We start from the raw sequence: 17,332 nt of genomic DNA, 5'->3' as shown, positions 1-17,332 counted from the left end.
TGCACAAAGTTGAAATACATTTCCCAGCATGCACCACCACAGAGAGTCTTGTGACCTGACGCTGTGTTCGTTGACAGCTGTTGGAATCAGAATCGGCTTTATTGGCTCAGATTGTGTCCACAGTTCACAAACAAGGAATTTCAGTTCTGTTTAATGTCCACACGTTGAATATAAATATAAAACATTTAGACTAAATAAAAATTAATCATAAAAGAAACTTCATGTGCATGTATGTACAAATATTTTTGTATTACAAATAGAAACAAGGCAGGTTGTGACAGCTGTTCCAACATGTCTATGTAGGTTCAGAGCAGTGAAGCTGTCAGACGTTCACCATGTTCATTGAAGAGACATTCTGTCTCCGTAGATCCGACCAACAGGTAAAATTCCTGAAAGTTTGTGTCCAGGGTGTGTGGGGTCTGAAGAGATGTCAGCTGCCCTTTTCCTGACCCTTGACCTGTACAGGAACTGAATGGAGAGAAGGTCAGCCCTGATGATCCTTTCTGCAGACCTAATGGTTGCTCTCTGGACCGGTTCTGTTCTGTTGATGAGCCAAATCACCAGGCCTTCTTCTGGACAGTGTCTATGTGACACAGTGTTGAAGATGGTGAGGGGTGGGCTGGGGTCGGGGGTTTGTTAGTCCAGTAGACCAGCTGATCCACCGCCCATCTATGTGCAGACTCATCACTGTCCAAGGTCACACCAATAACAGTGGTGCCATCTGCAAACTTCAGGAGCTTCACATGGGTCACTGAGGTCCTGTCATCCCCGAATAGAGAGAAGAGTTGGGGGTTATGGGAGTTCTGGTGCTGGTTGTTTTCAAGGGTGAAAAGAAAAAAAAGGAAAAATAAAGCATGAAAGAAGAAAATATAGAGAAGAAAGAAAGACAAAAACGAAGGAAAAAGAAAGAATTTGATGACATAACCACCTTGACCAGCAGATGGCGGTGTTGCACACGCAAACTTCCCGTAAAAAAATCGAAGCAGCAGGAACTGACGGACCACTGGAGCTCTGTTGGAACTAGCATCACCGTCATGTCTCGGTGACCGAGTCCGTGTCACAGGGACAGCATCCTGAGAGGGGCTTTTCTGTTCCGAAACGGAATCCTGAAGATGGCAGGCGAGGAGGAGAGGGAAGTGGTTCGAGTTAAAGTCAAGGTAGGCTGCGAGCGGCGGTGGCTGCTGGCGGCTAGCCGCGCCGTTAACCCTGTTCTCGTTGTGTTTACGTCTTTGTCAGAGCAGCTGACCCCACAGCAGGTCATCCTGGACACGGTAGTTCCTGCGGGCTTGAGAACATGAGCTCAGAACCAAACGCTGTCTGTGTCTGTGTTGTCTGTTTCTCGCCGGCTTTGTTTACTGTCGCGGATCTGTGCGGCAGGAGGTCCGCAAAGCTCCGACCTCTCATCTACTGCTTTTATAGGTTATTGTCGACAATAAGCTCTGTTTGTCAGGGATCAATAAACAACTCTCTTAGCCGAACGCTGAACCTGGGGACTGACGTCACCTCTTCGGTCAGAAACCGCGTGCGTGCGTGAGCGCGCGCGCGCTCGTCGTCAACGGTGTGACGTGATTTCTCCGCCAGCCTTTGGAGAAGAGGCTTGTTGTCGTGATGCCGCTTTAATACGGGCTGCAGAAATCGAACCGCAGAACGGGTGAAACGACGAGAATGTTTTCTGAGATTGATTCAGATTCATAACTCAGTGAGGGTGAGGTCCTCGGTCACACCTCTTCGTTTTTATCTCTTTATTTACAATCTGCCTAACTTTTCAAAATGGCCTTGGCCAGTGGCTTCCCAATGTTTCTGAAGACCTTTGGACTTTGGATGCAATTTTTGTGGACCAATAAAATGTTAGCAACTGCCATGAGATGCAGGTGTTACCCCTGAGTGAAGTGGGGCCCCCCACCTCCATCTGTGCTGCCTTGGCTTTGAAGATACTAATGAAATGTTAAAGGTCAACCGGCTCCCCCACTTTTATAAAATCAAGCCAAATTGGTGTCAAACGCTATGATTGTGCAGGTTTGTGCAGCAAAAAAAAAGTTTGTTTGTGTGGCTGTCATTTTAAAGATTTAAAGAAATGTTTGTTGAGGTCATGAAAGGTCAACCAGCCCCCCCTGCCTTCTTCAAATCAGACAAAATGGGTATCAATTGACTCGACTCTGTTTGTGCAGCAAAAATTTTCGTTTGCCACACACACACACACACACACACCAATTTTCTCTGATTTGAAGAAGGTGGGGAGGCCAACTTCACTCAGGTAAACGTTACTAGGCAAGAGATGGTCTAGCACTGATCCTGTCAAAATTGGTAGGAAAAATGGAAATAAATAGGTGCTTCATAAAGTAACTAAAGTGGCATAGAAGTATGTTTTAGCTGAAAATGCCTACTTTGCTACAAATGTTCTCATTTGTAGCAAATGGTTAACTGTTATTGCTTTTAGGCAATAAAATGTTTATGTGAAAAAAGAATGTAATTATTTATTTGCATATTTTAATGTATTTCTAATATTGCATGAAAAAGGCTTAGGTGGTTAAATGAGAAATTTGCAGAATGTGCCAAGTTATTTAATCAGTTTAGTTTCATAGCACATTTCTGCAACAAGGGAATTCAAAGTGCTTCACATCATAAAAGCACAAAAATGACAATTCTTACAAAAAAAAAACATACAATCAACAATTAAGAAACCAGTAACAAACATTACATGTCAATAAAAATCATCAGTACACATCAAAAATGTTGGTTCATGCTCCATTTATTATGGTTCTAAAGCAACTCTACGCAGGTTTTTAGTCTTGATTTTTATCTGATCAATCGCCAGAATTAGGGGTGCACTGATTTATCGGCCAGCAAATTTATCAACACGGGTTTTCTTAATTTTGGGGGACTGGTGACCGACCGATACTTGCATGTGAAGCCAATCTTATCCTCTGATCTTATCTACATCAGCAACGTTTGCAGTTCACAATAGTCACCCAAGCAGCCAACACAGTGGCTTTTTTGCTATATGTAGCGATATTTCAGACGGAAAAAATTGGTATATGCCAAAATCGGAATTGGCAGGTCATGCTTTTTAAAGATCAATAATCTGCGATTGGCCAGAAAACTGCAATCAGTGCACCCTTAGTCAGAACAATTGATTACTAAAACATTTTCATAATGATCGACTACTAAAATAATCTAAAAAATAAATTCTATCTGTGCATGAAAACATGTTTCACCTGAGTGATTGGCATAGTAATGAAGCTGATGAAGACTTGCTAGTTGAGTGATAATAAAATCATCTCCTTTTAGAGTGTTGTTGTTTTATACTATATTGATTCAAATTTATTGCCATGTTTTTTGCATATGTTGGACAAACAAACCTTTGTTGAATTGATACTTTAGAAATTGTGTTGGGATTTTGTCCAGAAATGCGATGGGGCACTTCCTGTGGAGTCTCGCTCCTTTGCTGTTGATCCTCAGATAACGTCACTGGAGGTCCTGCAGCATATCCTCATCAGAGCCTTCGACCTCAATGGGTAAGAACCTTCAGGTAGAGTAGATCTAATCTCAAGAGTTGATTTGAATGGGTTCTTCTTAATTAATTTATTTTTTGTCATCTGATTGGGGACAAAAAACAAATTTAGGAAGCGGAATTTCAGTGTAAGCTACTTGTCTCGAGATCGAAGCAACGTAGAGATGTACCTGTCTCTGCTGTCTGACTGGGATCTGGACATTGCATTTATGAGTGCAGCCAAGCCGTTCCTGCAGCTCAAGATGGATGTGAAGCCTTCTGAGGACAGTAAGAACAGCAGTTCACTTTTAAAGCAAACCAAGCCATGAAGACAGTGATCTGTACTGTAGTATTTACTTGGCAAAAAGTAAGTGTAGTGAGTCTCACCTGTTTTTGTCTGGCTTCAGGTCCAGTAATGGAAGACTGGGACATCATAAGCCCAAAAGATGTGATTGGTTCAGAGCTGCTGCTTGGAGAAAGGACCAGGTCATTGGCTTCTGCAGCGCTTCCCTTCACTCAGTCTCTGCTGTCCCAAGTACGTTCATCTCCTTTCAGATGTTTTTGTATTCGGTATTTTCTAGGGTGCACCAATAAGTCTGCCTGAATTTCCTTAATTTTGGCTGATTAATGATCTGATTTTCAGACCGCAAAAGGTATCAAAATCAACCATGCCTATGAGCGACACTGAAGGTGTTCGCCAGCGGGTTCAAAGGTTGCCACAACGACAGACAACAGCAACTTTGCTTGGTCAGATCTCCACAGGTCTGATAAGCCGCCTCGATAATGGTTGTGTGCATCATAGAGGCTCTTTGGGCTGCGCTTTGTCTGGCTCCTCACCTAGCACCTGTCTGTTTTGAGTGGTCCTACCAGGGCCATAAAGCCCCCGACAGCATAGCTCCTAGGATCACTGGGATCTAATCTAATCTAAAAACACTGACTTTATTTTTTTAGAAATGATCAAGTAAGAATAGTTCTTTGTTAAATCCAAGTGTTTGTTTCCTCTGTTGCGTTCAGGTGGGACGGACCCTGTCCCGAGTCCAGCAGGCCTTCACCTGGTCTTATGGAGAGGAGATCAAGCCTTTCAAACCTCCACTCAGTGATTCAGAGTTTCACAGCTACCTTAATGGACAGGGCCAGCTGACACGGCCTGAAGAACTCCGACTGCGGATCTACCACGGTGGCGTGGAGCCCTCGCTGCGAAAGGTTTCCACTGCATTGAAGTTAATTTATTTCAGATATAGTAATTATACTCAGAGTGAAATACTTTGGGTGTTAATTCTACTACTTTACATGTTTATGGCTTCCAGCTACTGACAGCCAAAATAACTTTCCATTTGAATGTAACATCAGACCAATACGTAGATCAGAAATGTGGGCCAACTGAAAATGTATATAATTTACTGTACATTATATAAATTCAACACTTGGTCAGATCTCCATTCGGCTTTCATTACACTCTTAAAGCCACCAGCTTCATTAGCAATGACCATTTGCGGCTTAACTTCAGTGAGGATAAAATCACCGACTGTCAGTCGACAGTATTCCCCCCTCATTGTGTCGGTCATCATGTGGTCATGAAAAACTAATTATGGATGTTGGTCTATTGTGGAGGAATTCTGGACCGGTAGTTTAATGATAAAGCAAGTGCACTAAATATAGAGACTATGGCCACAACTTTACATCGGCAGCACTAACATTCAAATAAAATTGAAAACAAAAAGTTTTGGGATCAAACAATTGTTCAAAAACATTATAAGAGTTAGTCATTCTTTACGGTGCAGGTCAGATCTTAGTTTTTGTCCAGGAGTTCAAATTTGTTTCTGAAATTGTTTGTCTTTAGAAAGGCATGCATGCATATGCAATACATGCATGATTTCTGAATATTTTGTTGTGGTTGTTTGTCAGGTGGTTTGGCGGTACCTCCTCAATGTGTACCCCGATGGACTGAGCGGTCAGGAGAGAATGGACTACATGAAGAAGAAGACGAGGGAATACGAACAACTAAAGAGGGAGTGGACGGCCAGGGCCAACCACGAGGACCTGGAGTTTATCCGTGGGAATGTCCTCAAGGACGTCCTGAGGACAGACCGGGCTCATCCATATTACGCAGGCTCAGAAGACAGTCCGCACCTGACTGCCCTAACAGACCTGCTCACCACATTTGCCATCACACATCCTCAGGTGTGGACACATGCTCACCGCTATAAGTTTTTTTCTAGTTTGAGGATATAAGGGTGCAGCAATCTTTAGAAAATAAGTGACAAAAATACCCCATCACTCAAAGACGTTCATATAAATGCAACACTAAAGTACCTTTTTGTACATCACTTTAGGTGCTAAATGTGTACTGTACAAAGTGTTTATGTCAGTTGTTGGGATCAACTCTGCTCAATCTGAAACATTCAATTGTTTTTCTGCATTGCAGTCGTCTGGATGTCTAAGTTTCTGTGTGGCGTGCTCTGCCAGCCAGTCACTACACTCAGATTTCAGGCCATAAGAGCTGAAACTGTGTGCTGACTATTCATCACTCCTTCTTTGGTCCATTAACTTTACTCAGTGCTTGAATGAATTAGTGGTGAACTGGTAACATTGTAATGTAGTTGTGTAGAGCTCCAGCTCCAGAGGAATTTAGCAGGGAGTGGGGGAGCATTGGCTTATTTTGACAGCGGACGGACTAAGCAAGCTTTTACTTTAATACAAATACATCAACAAACCTTTATGTCACCTTTCAAATAAAATAACCAGGTTTATTATACAAAATAAAGCCACTTCAAAGCTGAAACAATCTAAACCCAAACAGAATCCCTCTCAGTCAGTGTGAATTTCATTTAAAACTACTAGAGAGGCGTAACAAACAGCAGCTGGCATAAGATACTGGAAATTAATGTCCCATTAAAAATACAAATATTCTGTGTTGCTTGTTTATTTAGAAATGTCCTCATTTAAATAATAGCATGACACCAACATGTTCTCGTTAGCTTTTATGATGAGTTAAACTTTGTTTTGCTCATCATAAAGTAACTAAACAAAAATTTTAATGAGGTACTAAGTTCAAATTTTGATTTTAAAAAACTGTTGTTTCATTTGTGTAGACTACATTATTTTTATATTGTATAAACAAGCCACCATAAAAAGGCCTCAGTAATGCTGCTGTTGCAGGTTCGATTCCTGGCTTGGTGACCTTTGCCGCATGTCTTCCCTCTCTTTCATTGACCTACGCCTGTCATAGCACTTTCAAATAAACGCCAATAGAGCCAAAAAAAAAAGCCTTTAAATTTGACTCAAAGTGCAGCCATTCTGAATGAATGGCTGCCGGATTACCTTAGTCTTTTGCTAACTCTTTTGTTGATTTTGCGTAATTGACCGCAGTAGGGAAAGCACTACATCAGTAGATTCAATTTCAATTCACAAATACTTTATTGATCCCAAAGTGAAATTAAATTAAACTTAAAATAAATTTTAAACTTTTTAGTGTGGAACGACAGCGACACATTCTTGGTGCAAAGTAAAGTCTTGTTTCACCACATCCAGGTTGAGGAGGTGAAGAAAGGAAATTGAACTGCTGCACAAACAACATTCACCACTTCAAAATAAGAGCATGAATACTTGAAGAATTGAGGAAGTCGATAACCAAAATTTGTACAGATGTCAAATTTTATTCAAATGAAGGTTTACGAAACCTTCATTGAAAGGCTTTAGAATGTATAAGCAAAAATAAATTTAGGGAAACTAAGTGCTAGAAGTTTTCAAAGTTGGCAAAAAAAAAAACCCTAAGCAAATAATTTGCAACGCTGTTAGCCAATTAGCAGGATTGTGCTCATCACTGTTTAAAGCACATATTCTAAGCATATCATTTAACTAACGTTTCTAACGTTCTGCTGATGCTGTTTTTCAGATTTCGTACTGCCAAGGCATGAGCGACATAGCCTCACCTATACTTGCAGTAATGGACAACGAAGCACACACCTTCATTTGTTTTTGTGGCATTATGAAACGCTTAGAGGGGAACTTCCGGCCAGATGGGCAGCTCATGTCCATTAAGTTCCAGCACCTGAAGCTGCTCCTGCAGTACTCTGACCCTGAGTTCTATGTCTATCTGGTGTCCCGGGGAGCCGACGACCTCTTTTTTTGTTATCGGTGGCTCCTCCTGGAGCTCAAGCGAGAGTTTGCATTTGATGACGCTTTGAGGATGCTGGAGGTAACTTGGAGCTCCCTGCCCCCAGATCCTCCAGAAACTGAGGTAGAACTTGTGGGGCCACTGCTAGAGGGAGAGGAGACAACATCGTGCAAAGACGAGGCTGTTAACTGCCTTAAAGATGAGGAGGCACAAAAAGAGAAGCAGCGTCGACGACATATGCTGAGACCATCCAGAGAGGAAATGGATATAAGCAGGAATCCCATCACTGAAGGGAAGGCCAATCAAACTGTAGGTTCTGGTGTAGAAATGGAGGGCATTGAAGATGGACATTCTGAAGAAATGTCAAAGAAGTCAAATTTGCAGGGTCATTTCTTTCAGAGACAACTCAGTTTTGGGGAGTTTAAATACTACACAGCTCGAAGTCAATGCAGCTTTGATATGGAGGATCAGGAGCAGCCGCAGAGTTCTGTGACTTCGGAAGCAAACAACCCAAGGCGGCAGTCAACGGTTGACAGCGAGGACGACCCCGGAGAAAGAACACCTCTCATTAGAAACTCTGACTGCAGCTTGTCTCCAATAACTTCGCACACTCACTTCACTGGAGGACTTCCAGTCTGGAAAACTGGCACATCCGTCTCTCCCACACCTTCCCCTACAAACTCCAGCTGGCCAGGAGTTTCTCTGGACTTTCCTCTGGTGTCTCCAGCTTCATCTGCAGCCAATTTAAGCGAGACCTCACCAAGAACTGGCTCTAAAGTATCAACCTCTTCAGCACAAGGTATTAGCTCGCCAACCGGTACTTCTAAAGCATCAGCCGTGTCTCCCCCCCCTCAGAATAGATCAGTTCTCTCCTCACCCATTTTGTCGTTTGGCGGAGGCTCCTCGGCGAACCACCTCCTCTCACCTGGAAACAAATCCCCCAGCACCAAAGCGAACACACCAAGCTCTTTAAAAGCTGAAAGCACCAGCATCAAGCCCTGCTCTTTGCCACCCCCTCATGAGTTCGGCAAAGGGAACCCCTTCATGCTGTTTTTGTGCCTGTCCATCTTGTTGGAGCACCGGGACCACATCATGAAGAACAACATGGACTACAATGAGATCGCCATGCACTTTGATCGCCTGGTGCGACGCCACAACCTCAGCAGGGTGCTGCAGAGAGCCAAGGCCTTGTTTGCAGACTATTTACAGAGCGAAGTCTGGGACTCGGAAGAAGGGGACGAGGTCAGCTCAGATTCCCCGACGACAGCTGCCCCTCAGTCCCCCTCTTCAAGCATCTCCGCCAGACCCATCTACAGCCCGCTTGCCTCACCGCCATCATCACCTAACTCGACTTACAACCTGGCTACCACCATTCCCTCCCCTTCAGCTCAAGTCTCCCTTTCCTCTGTGTCCTGATTCCCTCCTGCATCACTGCATTTTCAATGGATTTCTCAGTTGACTCTTGGTAACCTATTGGAGATCTTTTTCAAACAGCCCCTTCTCTCCAGTCGAATTGGTCTGTTACCAATCTCCCCATGCTATGTATGCCTGATTACATGTATTCCTTATATCTGTCTGCATCATAATGTCTCATCTTTCTCTCTCTGATCTGTCTGACAGCGTTGTTGACAGCTGTTTCCTCACAGGCTGTTCAAGCATGAAATTCTCACTCAGTCCTTCTGCATTCTGTAACTGAATGGTTGATCTGCTCTCTGCGTTCAGCCTCTTCTTTGTAGCTTTGCTTACACGTTCAGTTGCAGTCATCTCGGAAGTGTCTCACCTGGAACCCCGATCAAAGTCACCAGAGAAGATCCTCAATCTGGCTTCATTAAACACAAAACTTTAATCTCTTCCTCTTAAAAAAAGAAAACTTTCATGCCTTATATGCTTTTTTTAATACTTATCCAAGCTGCTGTACTTTTGGTTTTGATAGCACTCTGCATTGGGTCGAACTCATAGGCTGTATGCAAAAAAATGGACGTTGCCTCTGTGATGTCAACCTTGGCTTTGTATGTATTATTTTAATTCTATTTCTACATTATGGGGGGCAGGATATCAGGAACACATGTAATTTGATATACAATAAATTAATGTCTATTAAGACTGACTCAACCTTCTTGAGTCTGTCTTATTTCTTGGTGATTTTCTCATTGCTCTTTATGAGCTTTAGGATCCATCAAGAGTTGACATTAGTAGCAGTGAAAATCCATCCAACAGGTCAAATATTCAGCTAAACACAAAATGATTCCTACCTTTGATATATCTTTTCCTATGTTTTCTTAACTTTGTAGAGATGTCTGTCTCATTTCCTATCAAAACCTCTCTTAGTTGTATGAAATCATTTCAAATCTGGATCTCAGGGTTATTGGTAATTTGAGGCTTAACTGTGTTAATGGATCACTGAATTTGCATGCATGGCACTTTAAATATGTCAGATCGAATATTACATCCAAGCAGTGTTTTCTGGTTGCAACATGGAATTCACTGATGCTGCAACAGTTCAATATATTTTGCTGCCCTCATAGGTATGGAAAACTAATCGTTTTTTTAATTTGTTTAGTCTAATGTGTGCTTTAAAACTGAGCTCTTTTAATAGTTTACTGCAATAAGTAGTGGAAAAAATTTTAGTGACTATATATTGTCAAATACTTTTTCTCAGTGAGACTCTGCCATCTATGGGCTCATCAGTGGTGCTGTGGTTGGTCAAATTGGATCCATGCCCCCAGCCTTAGCGTTGGTCAGTCTCCTCCTTTAGTTAGAGGCATACTGAAGGAGAAGAAAAGCATAAACCAATTTAATGTTGTTTACCAGTCATTTTATAACCCAGGGTCCATATTCTCAAAGATTCCTCTCAGAGAGCTTCTATCTTAAGCCAGAAATTCCTGCCAAGGACTGCTGGCTTAAAAGAGTGGCAGTAAAATCAACTTTTTAAAGCTTTTCATCATGCTATAATGTTACTCCCTCATCAAAAACCTGCCTATGATGCTGCTGTGATTGCAGCTGAGAAATCCTCACATTCCCATGACAGCCATTCCCACAAAGCTCCTCCTTGGAGCTGCAGGCTCCAGCCGAGCTTCTGTCTCACAAAGCTGCCCTTCCTCGTGCCTGACCCACTCGGCTTGTCCAGACAGGTGGGAGCAGTAACTGGCAAACTATTGGTGGACCTGCTGAGGTCATTATAAGGACCACCTCTCAGTCCAGCGATCCTACGAACGATAGTAAGAAGCATAATGACAAGTACTGTTTGTGATAATGTGCTGCAGGTGGCGTGTAGGAAAGAGCAGGAGCTTCTTAAAGAGACAGAAGCCCAATTTTAAGGCATCAAATTTCTTTCAAGACATGTTACCTTCATACAACTGAAGGTAACGTAGGTATTTGACTGCTATAAAATGCCACTGTGTGCCTGGAAATGCATAATGATGTCCCTTTAAGAGTGATTCATTCAGCTGCTGAGGTAGGGGTTGATATTCTTCTCAACAACAGGGTCAACAGGTATGGTTGACCCCGTTGCAATGGGCAACGTTGTCCTCTCGGGACTTTGATTGATTATTTGGCCTCTTCTGGTGTTTAATGGAGGTTGGTAAATAATTTGATGGAGTATTACTGCCACCAACTTGTAACAGGTCTGGACCAAATGCCCCCTAACTTTTATTGTACAGAAAGAACATACTAAGAAAAATCTTGAAATTCTAAGAATTGTCCTGCAGCGACATCTCTAGAAGTCTCTTTTAGTCTCAGGATTTGTTGAGAATATGGATCCCAGCTTTGTTGCACTCCTTCTTTGGGTCGTATTGATACTTGGCTTGTCTTTGGTGCCAACTTTTTAATGCTCGTCAGGGTTTTCATAACTTGCGTGGGCCCTGGAGGTTTCATCCAGACTGTTCCCGACAGATGTCAGAGCCACACCAACATGAAAAACCTGATTGGGCTGAGATTGCGTCCATCTTTGGCATACAGTGTATGGTTCAGAATAGTGATGTTGTATCTTACAGTGTTTCTAGATTTTATTTAAACATATACTTATGCTATATACTGATGAGACAGAAGCAACAGTGTGTTATTTTTTGAAGCCTTTTATCTTGCTCTGCACAACCTAATATTTTTGCTTTGTCGCCTTTAGAGGTCAGTTGTTCTTAAAAGGACCTGATGCTTCTGATTTAGGATCAATATGAAGATTTGGGAGAACCTATTAAAAAGAAAATCAAAAGTTCTAGCGTATGTGAACTTGAGAGATTTTGGGTTGTCTAAATGACGGAGTTAACCTCAGAACTTGCAGGATCTTATGTGTGTTTGCTAAGAGCTGGGCCAATCATATAAGACATTGTATTGTATTGACACGCATTAACCAATATACAATTAATGATAAATTTCCACTAATGATGCAAAGCCTTTTATTGTAAGGGGATCCCAGACTGAATGATGGATGTCACTGCTATGTTTTTTAGCCAACAGTAAAATAACCACAAGAGCAGAACAATCTGGAGCACAAGTGCCTCAAAATTTATAACTTTGACTTATTCTTTCTGTGCTCTCTATAGTTTGCAACACTTTGGGTGAAACTAAATAACAAAGTGAAAAATAGTGAAGGACACGGTGATTTTTGGAATCTGTTTAAAGTTTTATTGGTAATCTGACTCTTTTTTGAGTTGCTTTCTCAGCAACTTTCCAATGTCTGTTTCAAACCTTTAGATGAGTTTTAAGAACAACCTTGAACAAACGTCTGGAGCCGCGGTATTGTCTTGCTTGACCATGATCTAACTTTGCACCAGCCTTTTTGGGATTTTGGTTCCTACTTTTTTCATGATTTATTTAATGAGAGCATGTCTTGAGTTTAATCTCTGTTTACTAATTGTTTTATGTTGCCTGAATTATTTCTTTAAAGGTTTCTCTCAGATATATGTCTTTGAGTCAAGATTCCACCCTTTTGAGCTAAAAAGGACTTTCTACATCCCAAACTTTGTCTTGGCCGGGAAAACGAATCTTCCTAAAGGGATCTTGAATTTCTTCCAAGTAATAACAAGTGAGCTGATTTTGTTTTGGTTTTTGAAACAAGAGTCTCCAAAAAGAGATATTCTAAAAGATCATCGCCCCATTTATCCCTGATCCACTAAATTAAATAGAATCAGAGGTGAATCAACTAAAGCAAACAATGTTGACTAAGGATAAAGGCAGAGAATATACCCCCTAATCTAATAATAACAGGTCAGCTTTTGCAGAATTATTTCATTATTATAGGATTAAACCAGGAACTACATCATGCTGTGATTCCAATGTTTGATCTGAACTATTTTCTTTTTCTCATGATTGTAATGAGCACAGACGGCGCATGTCTTCTTGTTCTGTTCAATGATCTTTTGTTATGTTTCCTTTTTTAATGATGTACACATGGTGACATGCCTTAAATGAGTATGAAAGATCACATTGCAGCAAGGATTGGCAGTCTAAGCGGTGCAGGTTCACCTGCTGGAGCTTTTTCTTCAATTTAATGCCTGAAATGTACCGCCAGGCAAAAAAAACAATGAATATTTGTTGTGGCACATCTGATTTTCTGTTTTAAAATGTTTTTCTTAAGACTGGCGACTGTGACGATGAAGTAGAACAGCAGGAATTGTTGATGTATAATTTCTCTACCAAACACACAGACTCAAGAATGCAGCGAACAATTCAGCATTAACAGCTTCACTGTTTTACGTAACACTCGGAGCTTGTCTGCGGCTTTGTGGTGCAGAATGATCTATGGCGCTCAAGAACAAAATCTTACATTTCTCCAGATGTTCCCATTGGATGGTTTCTTTTCATAATGTGGAGAGCTGCCTCTGTCTGCAGAGACGTGCAGTGAGGTGATGGACTTCGTTGAGCTGGTGATGAGATGCTGTTGGTTCAAACTCAACTGATGTCACTTCACACAAGTTCATCTTTTAAACATATATTAATGTTGTTTATTGTATATTGGACACAAATAAACAATCATGCATCTTGCTAGTCGGGTTTTGTTGTGTAGTCATTTTCTGAATATCTAAAATTCACAAAAAACATTTGACAAAAATCCAAATGTAGTTCAAAGCTAGACATCACACTTATGCCAACCCTGCAGATTTCCCTTTTGCTTCCTCCAAAGCAAAACATGAGAAATAATCTAAAAATGTTACAAAAAAAGTATCATTATAAAATAAGTGAAGCGACAATGAATTGATTCTTCAAAACAAGAGAATGTGTGTTGTAGATTCTGTTAATTTAAAGCCAGAAACAGCACATTGTTAAAAAGTGAAAATACAAAAAGGTTTTGGAAATTTACAGTCATCGTCACGGTAGAAGAATAAAATAAAATGTGTAAGACTTGAAGGAGAGCATCCCATCGTTCGTCATTGAAATGAAGTAACTTATTTTGTTCTGTAACAGAATAATAGAATAGAAGAAGCTTTGCACTTAGATTCAAAACTGCACAATAAAATGGAAAATAGTAATTTATGTTTGTTCCCATTTATGTTAATTCATTTGTTAGATTTGTCAGAAATTGATTGTGCATGGGAATTTCTCTTCCTTCCCCTCAAATACTTGTTGAAAACTTTGGATCTGCTGTCACACAGACTGCTACATGAGATCTACATGAGATCAACTAGATGCCCTCAGCATCTAGTTGAAGAAAATGGCATAATATGAGTTACAACCATACATATTTTATCTCTGTGAAGAATAAAGTAGTTTGAAAATAAACGTGAAACAATGCTTTAATAGAAACCCAACTGTTTTAATCCTTTTATTATTTATTGAACTGTCATTTGGAATTTCCTTATTTCTTTGTTTTGTTTGGTCAGCTTGTATTACCATCGTCCACCTCCTGATGGCGGTAATGTTCTGGCTCATCGTAAGGCAAGTACAAAACGTAACATTTCCGCTTCCGGTAGCGCAGTATCCTTCTCGGGCAGGAGAAATGTTGTCCCGGTTGTCACGGTTGAGGCTCGCGTCGCCTCGGACTGTTTCTGTCCTTTCGACCCGCTTCGTGTCGCAGTCCAAAGCGGACAGCGCCGTCTCCTCCACGGCGGTCACGGAGCTGTTCGAGCCCGTGGATCAGACCGGACGCGGCGAGGTCAACCCGTTCGCCAAGGTGAGTGGACCTCCAGCGAACCGAGCCTCCAGCGAACCGAGCCTCCAGCGAACCGAGCCTCCAGCGGACCGAGCCTCCAGCGGACCGAGCCTGCGCTGACGGGACTGTGTCCTGGCGGGGAGTTCTGTTCACTTTCGGCTCAGTTCAGCGGCAGGTTTATTCTGTGTTCATGTTTGGAAGGTCCAAATGTGACACAGTAAATCTTTATTGAGAGAACCCTTTTTATACAAACACTAGCTACAACAACAAACAGTGTTGTTGTTGTTTTTACTGCATAAAGTCTTGCTGTTTTATATTTAAGTATAAAATTGTTAAACTCTCTTCTGTCACATTCATAATGGCAGCAATTACTATTTCTCGTTCCTCAGTTTTGATTTGTTGTGGTGTTTTTGCTGCTGTTCTTGTTTTAAATATATATTTTGAATTTATCTTTGGACAATTATTCCCTCTGCTTCGAAATGTTGTGCATCTGGAAGGATTTTTGCTCTTTTTTACTTGGTGTGTAACAGATGAGTCAGTTACACAGCAGCAGTCTTCAGTCAGAGGCCGCTTCAGATTTGTTGCAACACTGACTGCTACTGGAGATCCATTCTGCTCACAGCATCACCATCCACAACGAATCTTTAAAGATAATTGAATGATATGAGTTACAATAACGTTTCATTTTCCTGTGGACCCGGGGTAACGTTCACCTCCCTGAGTTTTCTCCTGACTTCTGATACTCAGGCAGACGGTCACCTCCTACAGGACCAATGTGTGAGTCGGTTATGACCTTGAGAAATAATGAGATTTGGTTAAGTATAAAAACAGGCTTTTAATGCTGAAAAATGATCAAATGTTACAAGTCATACAAATGACACAGATAAGAGAGTGACATTCACCGTCCAGCGCTGGGCCACTTAGCTCACCTTATGGATGCAACCAAGTGAGGCAAAGGTTGTAGCTTGAGTTTAGCTTTTATTCTAATCCGCAACCTGTTCCCTCCCTGATATGGTTATGTGAGCAGCAGCACTGTGCATGTTAAGCAGATAAGCGTTAGAGGAAAACACAGAACCCATCACAGTTGTTTCTGGTCAGCTTTTGACAATTTTCTCTTTTTTAAAGAGTTTCTATTGTGTTACTTATTGTTTTGGCCAGAATCCAGACTTCCATGGCTTCTCCACCGATCCTGCAGAGGATGTGAGAAACATGAGGGTGGGCTTCTTCTTTGGCATCTCTGTGGCTCTCGTTATCGGCGGAACCTTTGTCCACTATTTACCAGACCAGGGGTAAGTTTTTTGTTTGGTTCTGCTCAGATGTGAGGTGACAGAGGTCAGGGATGCAGAAAGAGTTTATTCATAAATGTTTGGAAGTGCAAAATGTTTCAGCTGCAGTTTGAAATATTCCTTTAAATCTCTCTAACCCAAGAAGCCATGACTGCCAAAACTGAACCCGATGAGAAAAATGTTGTCATTGTTCCGATGACTGTGGTTGTAGAAAATTTGTTGGTTATTCAAATGATAAAAAGCAATACCACAATAAATTCAAAGGAGCTTGATCATTTCATGATTGATTGTTTTTCTTGAGTTTCTTTCTACCAAAGTCTGGTCAACAAAAGTCTTCAGTCTGGTTCCATTGAGCCCCTTTTCTGAAAAGCTGTTTTGTTTACATAAACTTCAATATCTATTTAATTTGTTTTGTTTATTTAGTTTGGACATTTAACATGCCTTTCAGTTCTAGTGTTCTTTATTTATTACAAATTAAACGTATTGGCCTTTCAGAGGGTGGACTTAAAACGAGCCTGATTGTTTCACGATTGTTTTTCGTGTCTCGTTCTACCAAGACTGCCCGACTAAAGTCTTCAGTCTGGTGCAAAACGTATGAAAATGTTTTTTGAGACCATTTTCATGTTACTTGAAAGTGGTCTCAAAACAATATTATTTTTATAGAAATAATTTGGCTTAGCTGCAGCTGATTTGAAGCCAGTACAGTGTGGTTAAAAAAAATAATTAAAAAAAACACTGTGATGTGAATATTGCACTCACTGATATTGTGATGAGTATATCCTGCACATGGTGCTACCTTACAATAAATGTCTTTACAGTACAATGATGGGAATCAAAAAGGTGAAAATGGTTTCATATTGATGAGTAACAGCTACTGGTTGCTCCTTCTTTTGTATTTTATTTTTTTAGTGGAAGCAGGAAGCAGTTTTCCTCACTACCTCTGGAAAACTGACTGTTTAAATAAGGATCCAGTATAAATTAATGAGGCGAGCGCTGACTTCAGTGAAGTTAAACAGTCCTATGTGGGCACTTTCATGTCATCGTGAGGCCTAACCAGTATTTTTGGCTTCCAGGATGCGAAAGTGGGCCAGACGGGAAGCAGAACGGCTCATTCAGCTCAGGGAGAAAGACGGTCTGCCGCTCATCGAGGAGAACTACTACGACGCCAGCAAAATCATCCTGCCCTCCTCCAGTGAGGACTGACCCCTCCTGCACTGTCCCACTCTATTTCATGGTTGTAAATCACTGATTAAATAAACTCTGCTCTTATTGGATGATGTTTGGGTTCTTTTACCTCCACATTTTGATTTCCAATAGTAAAATGCAGGTCTTTTGGTGTTTTATAGTTTTGAACC

At 41.3% G+C, this 17,332-nt stretch overlaps 2 protein-coding genes across 2 annotated transcripts; both read left to right on the top strand.

Annotated features, from left to right (window-relative positions):
• The first annotated feature begins 630 nt into the window (after positions 1 to 630).
• On the top strand, positions 631 to 13,126 carry tbc1d25 (TBC1 domain family, member 25). Its single transcript, XM_055048499.1, has 7 exons — positions 631 to 1,157; positions 3,406 to 3,515; positions 3,624 to 3,778; positions 3,898 to 4,025; positions 4,505 to 4,693; positions 5,396 to 5,671; positions 7,386 to 13,126. The coding sequence occupies exons 1-7, from the start codon at positions 1,113 to 1,115 to the stop codon at positions 9,021 to 9,023; spliced, it is 2,541 nt and encodes an 846-aa protein (XP_054904474.1). The 5' UTR covers positions 631 to 1,112; the 3' UTR covers positions 9,024 to 13,126.
• Positions 13,127 to 14,490: 1,364 nt separating this feature from the next.
• Positions 14,491 to 17,251, top strand: ndufb11 (NADH:ubiquinone oxidoreductase subunit B11). The gene is made up of 3 exons (XM_055048508.1): positions 14,491 to 14,712; positions 15,850 to 15,980; positions 17,051 to 17,251. The coding sequence occupies exons 1-3, from the start codon at positions 14,539 to 14,541 to the stop codon at positions 17,178 to 17,180; spliced, it is 435 nt and encodes a 144-aa protein (XP_054904483.1). The 5' UTR covers positions 14,491 to 14,538; the 3' UTR covers positions 17,181 to 17,251.
• The last annotated feature ends 81 nt before the right edge of the window (positions 17,252 to 17,332 follow it).

The sequence above is a fragment of the Poeciliopsis prolifica genome, unplaced genomic scaffold, assembly GCF_027474105.1.
Source record: "Poeciliopsis prolifica strain line A6 unplaced genomic scaffold, Auburn_PproV2 SCAFFOLD027, whole genome shotgun sequence".
In the NCBI taxonomy this organism is placed as follows: Eukaryota; Metazoa; Chordata; class Actinopteri; order Cyprinodontiformes; family Poeciliidae; genus Poeciliopsis; species Poeciliopsis prolifica.
Note: the sequence above shows the minus strand (reverse complement) of the source record. Positions and strands in the feature narration are given on the sequence as shown.

Coding starts and splice junctions, on each gene's coding strand:
- ndufb11 (XM_055048508.1), top strand. CDS start 14,539: ATGTTGTCCCGGTTGTCACGGTTGAGGCTCGCGTCGCCTCGGACTGTT. Junction 14,713..15,849: donor AGGTCAACCCGTTCGCCAAG/GTGAGTGGACCT, acceptor TGTTTTGGCCAG/AATCCAGACTTCCATGGCTT. Junction 15,981..17,050: donor CACTATTTACCAGACCAGGG/GTAAGTTTTTTG, acceptor TTTGGCTTCCAG/GATGCGAAAGTGGGCCAGAC.
- tbc1d25 (XM_055048499.1), top strand. CDS start 1,113: ATGGCAGGCGAGGAGGAGAGGGAAGTGGTTCGAGTTAAAGTCAAG. Junction 4,694..5,395: donor TGGAGCCCTCGCTGCGAAAG/GTTTCCACTGCA, acceptor GTTGTTTGTCAG/GTGGTTTGGCGGTACCTCCT. Junction 5,672..7,385: donor TTGCCATCACACATCCTCAG/GTGTGGACACAT, acceptor GCTGTTTTTCAG/ATTTCGTACTGCCAAGGCAT.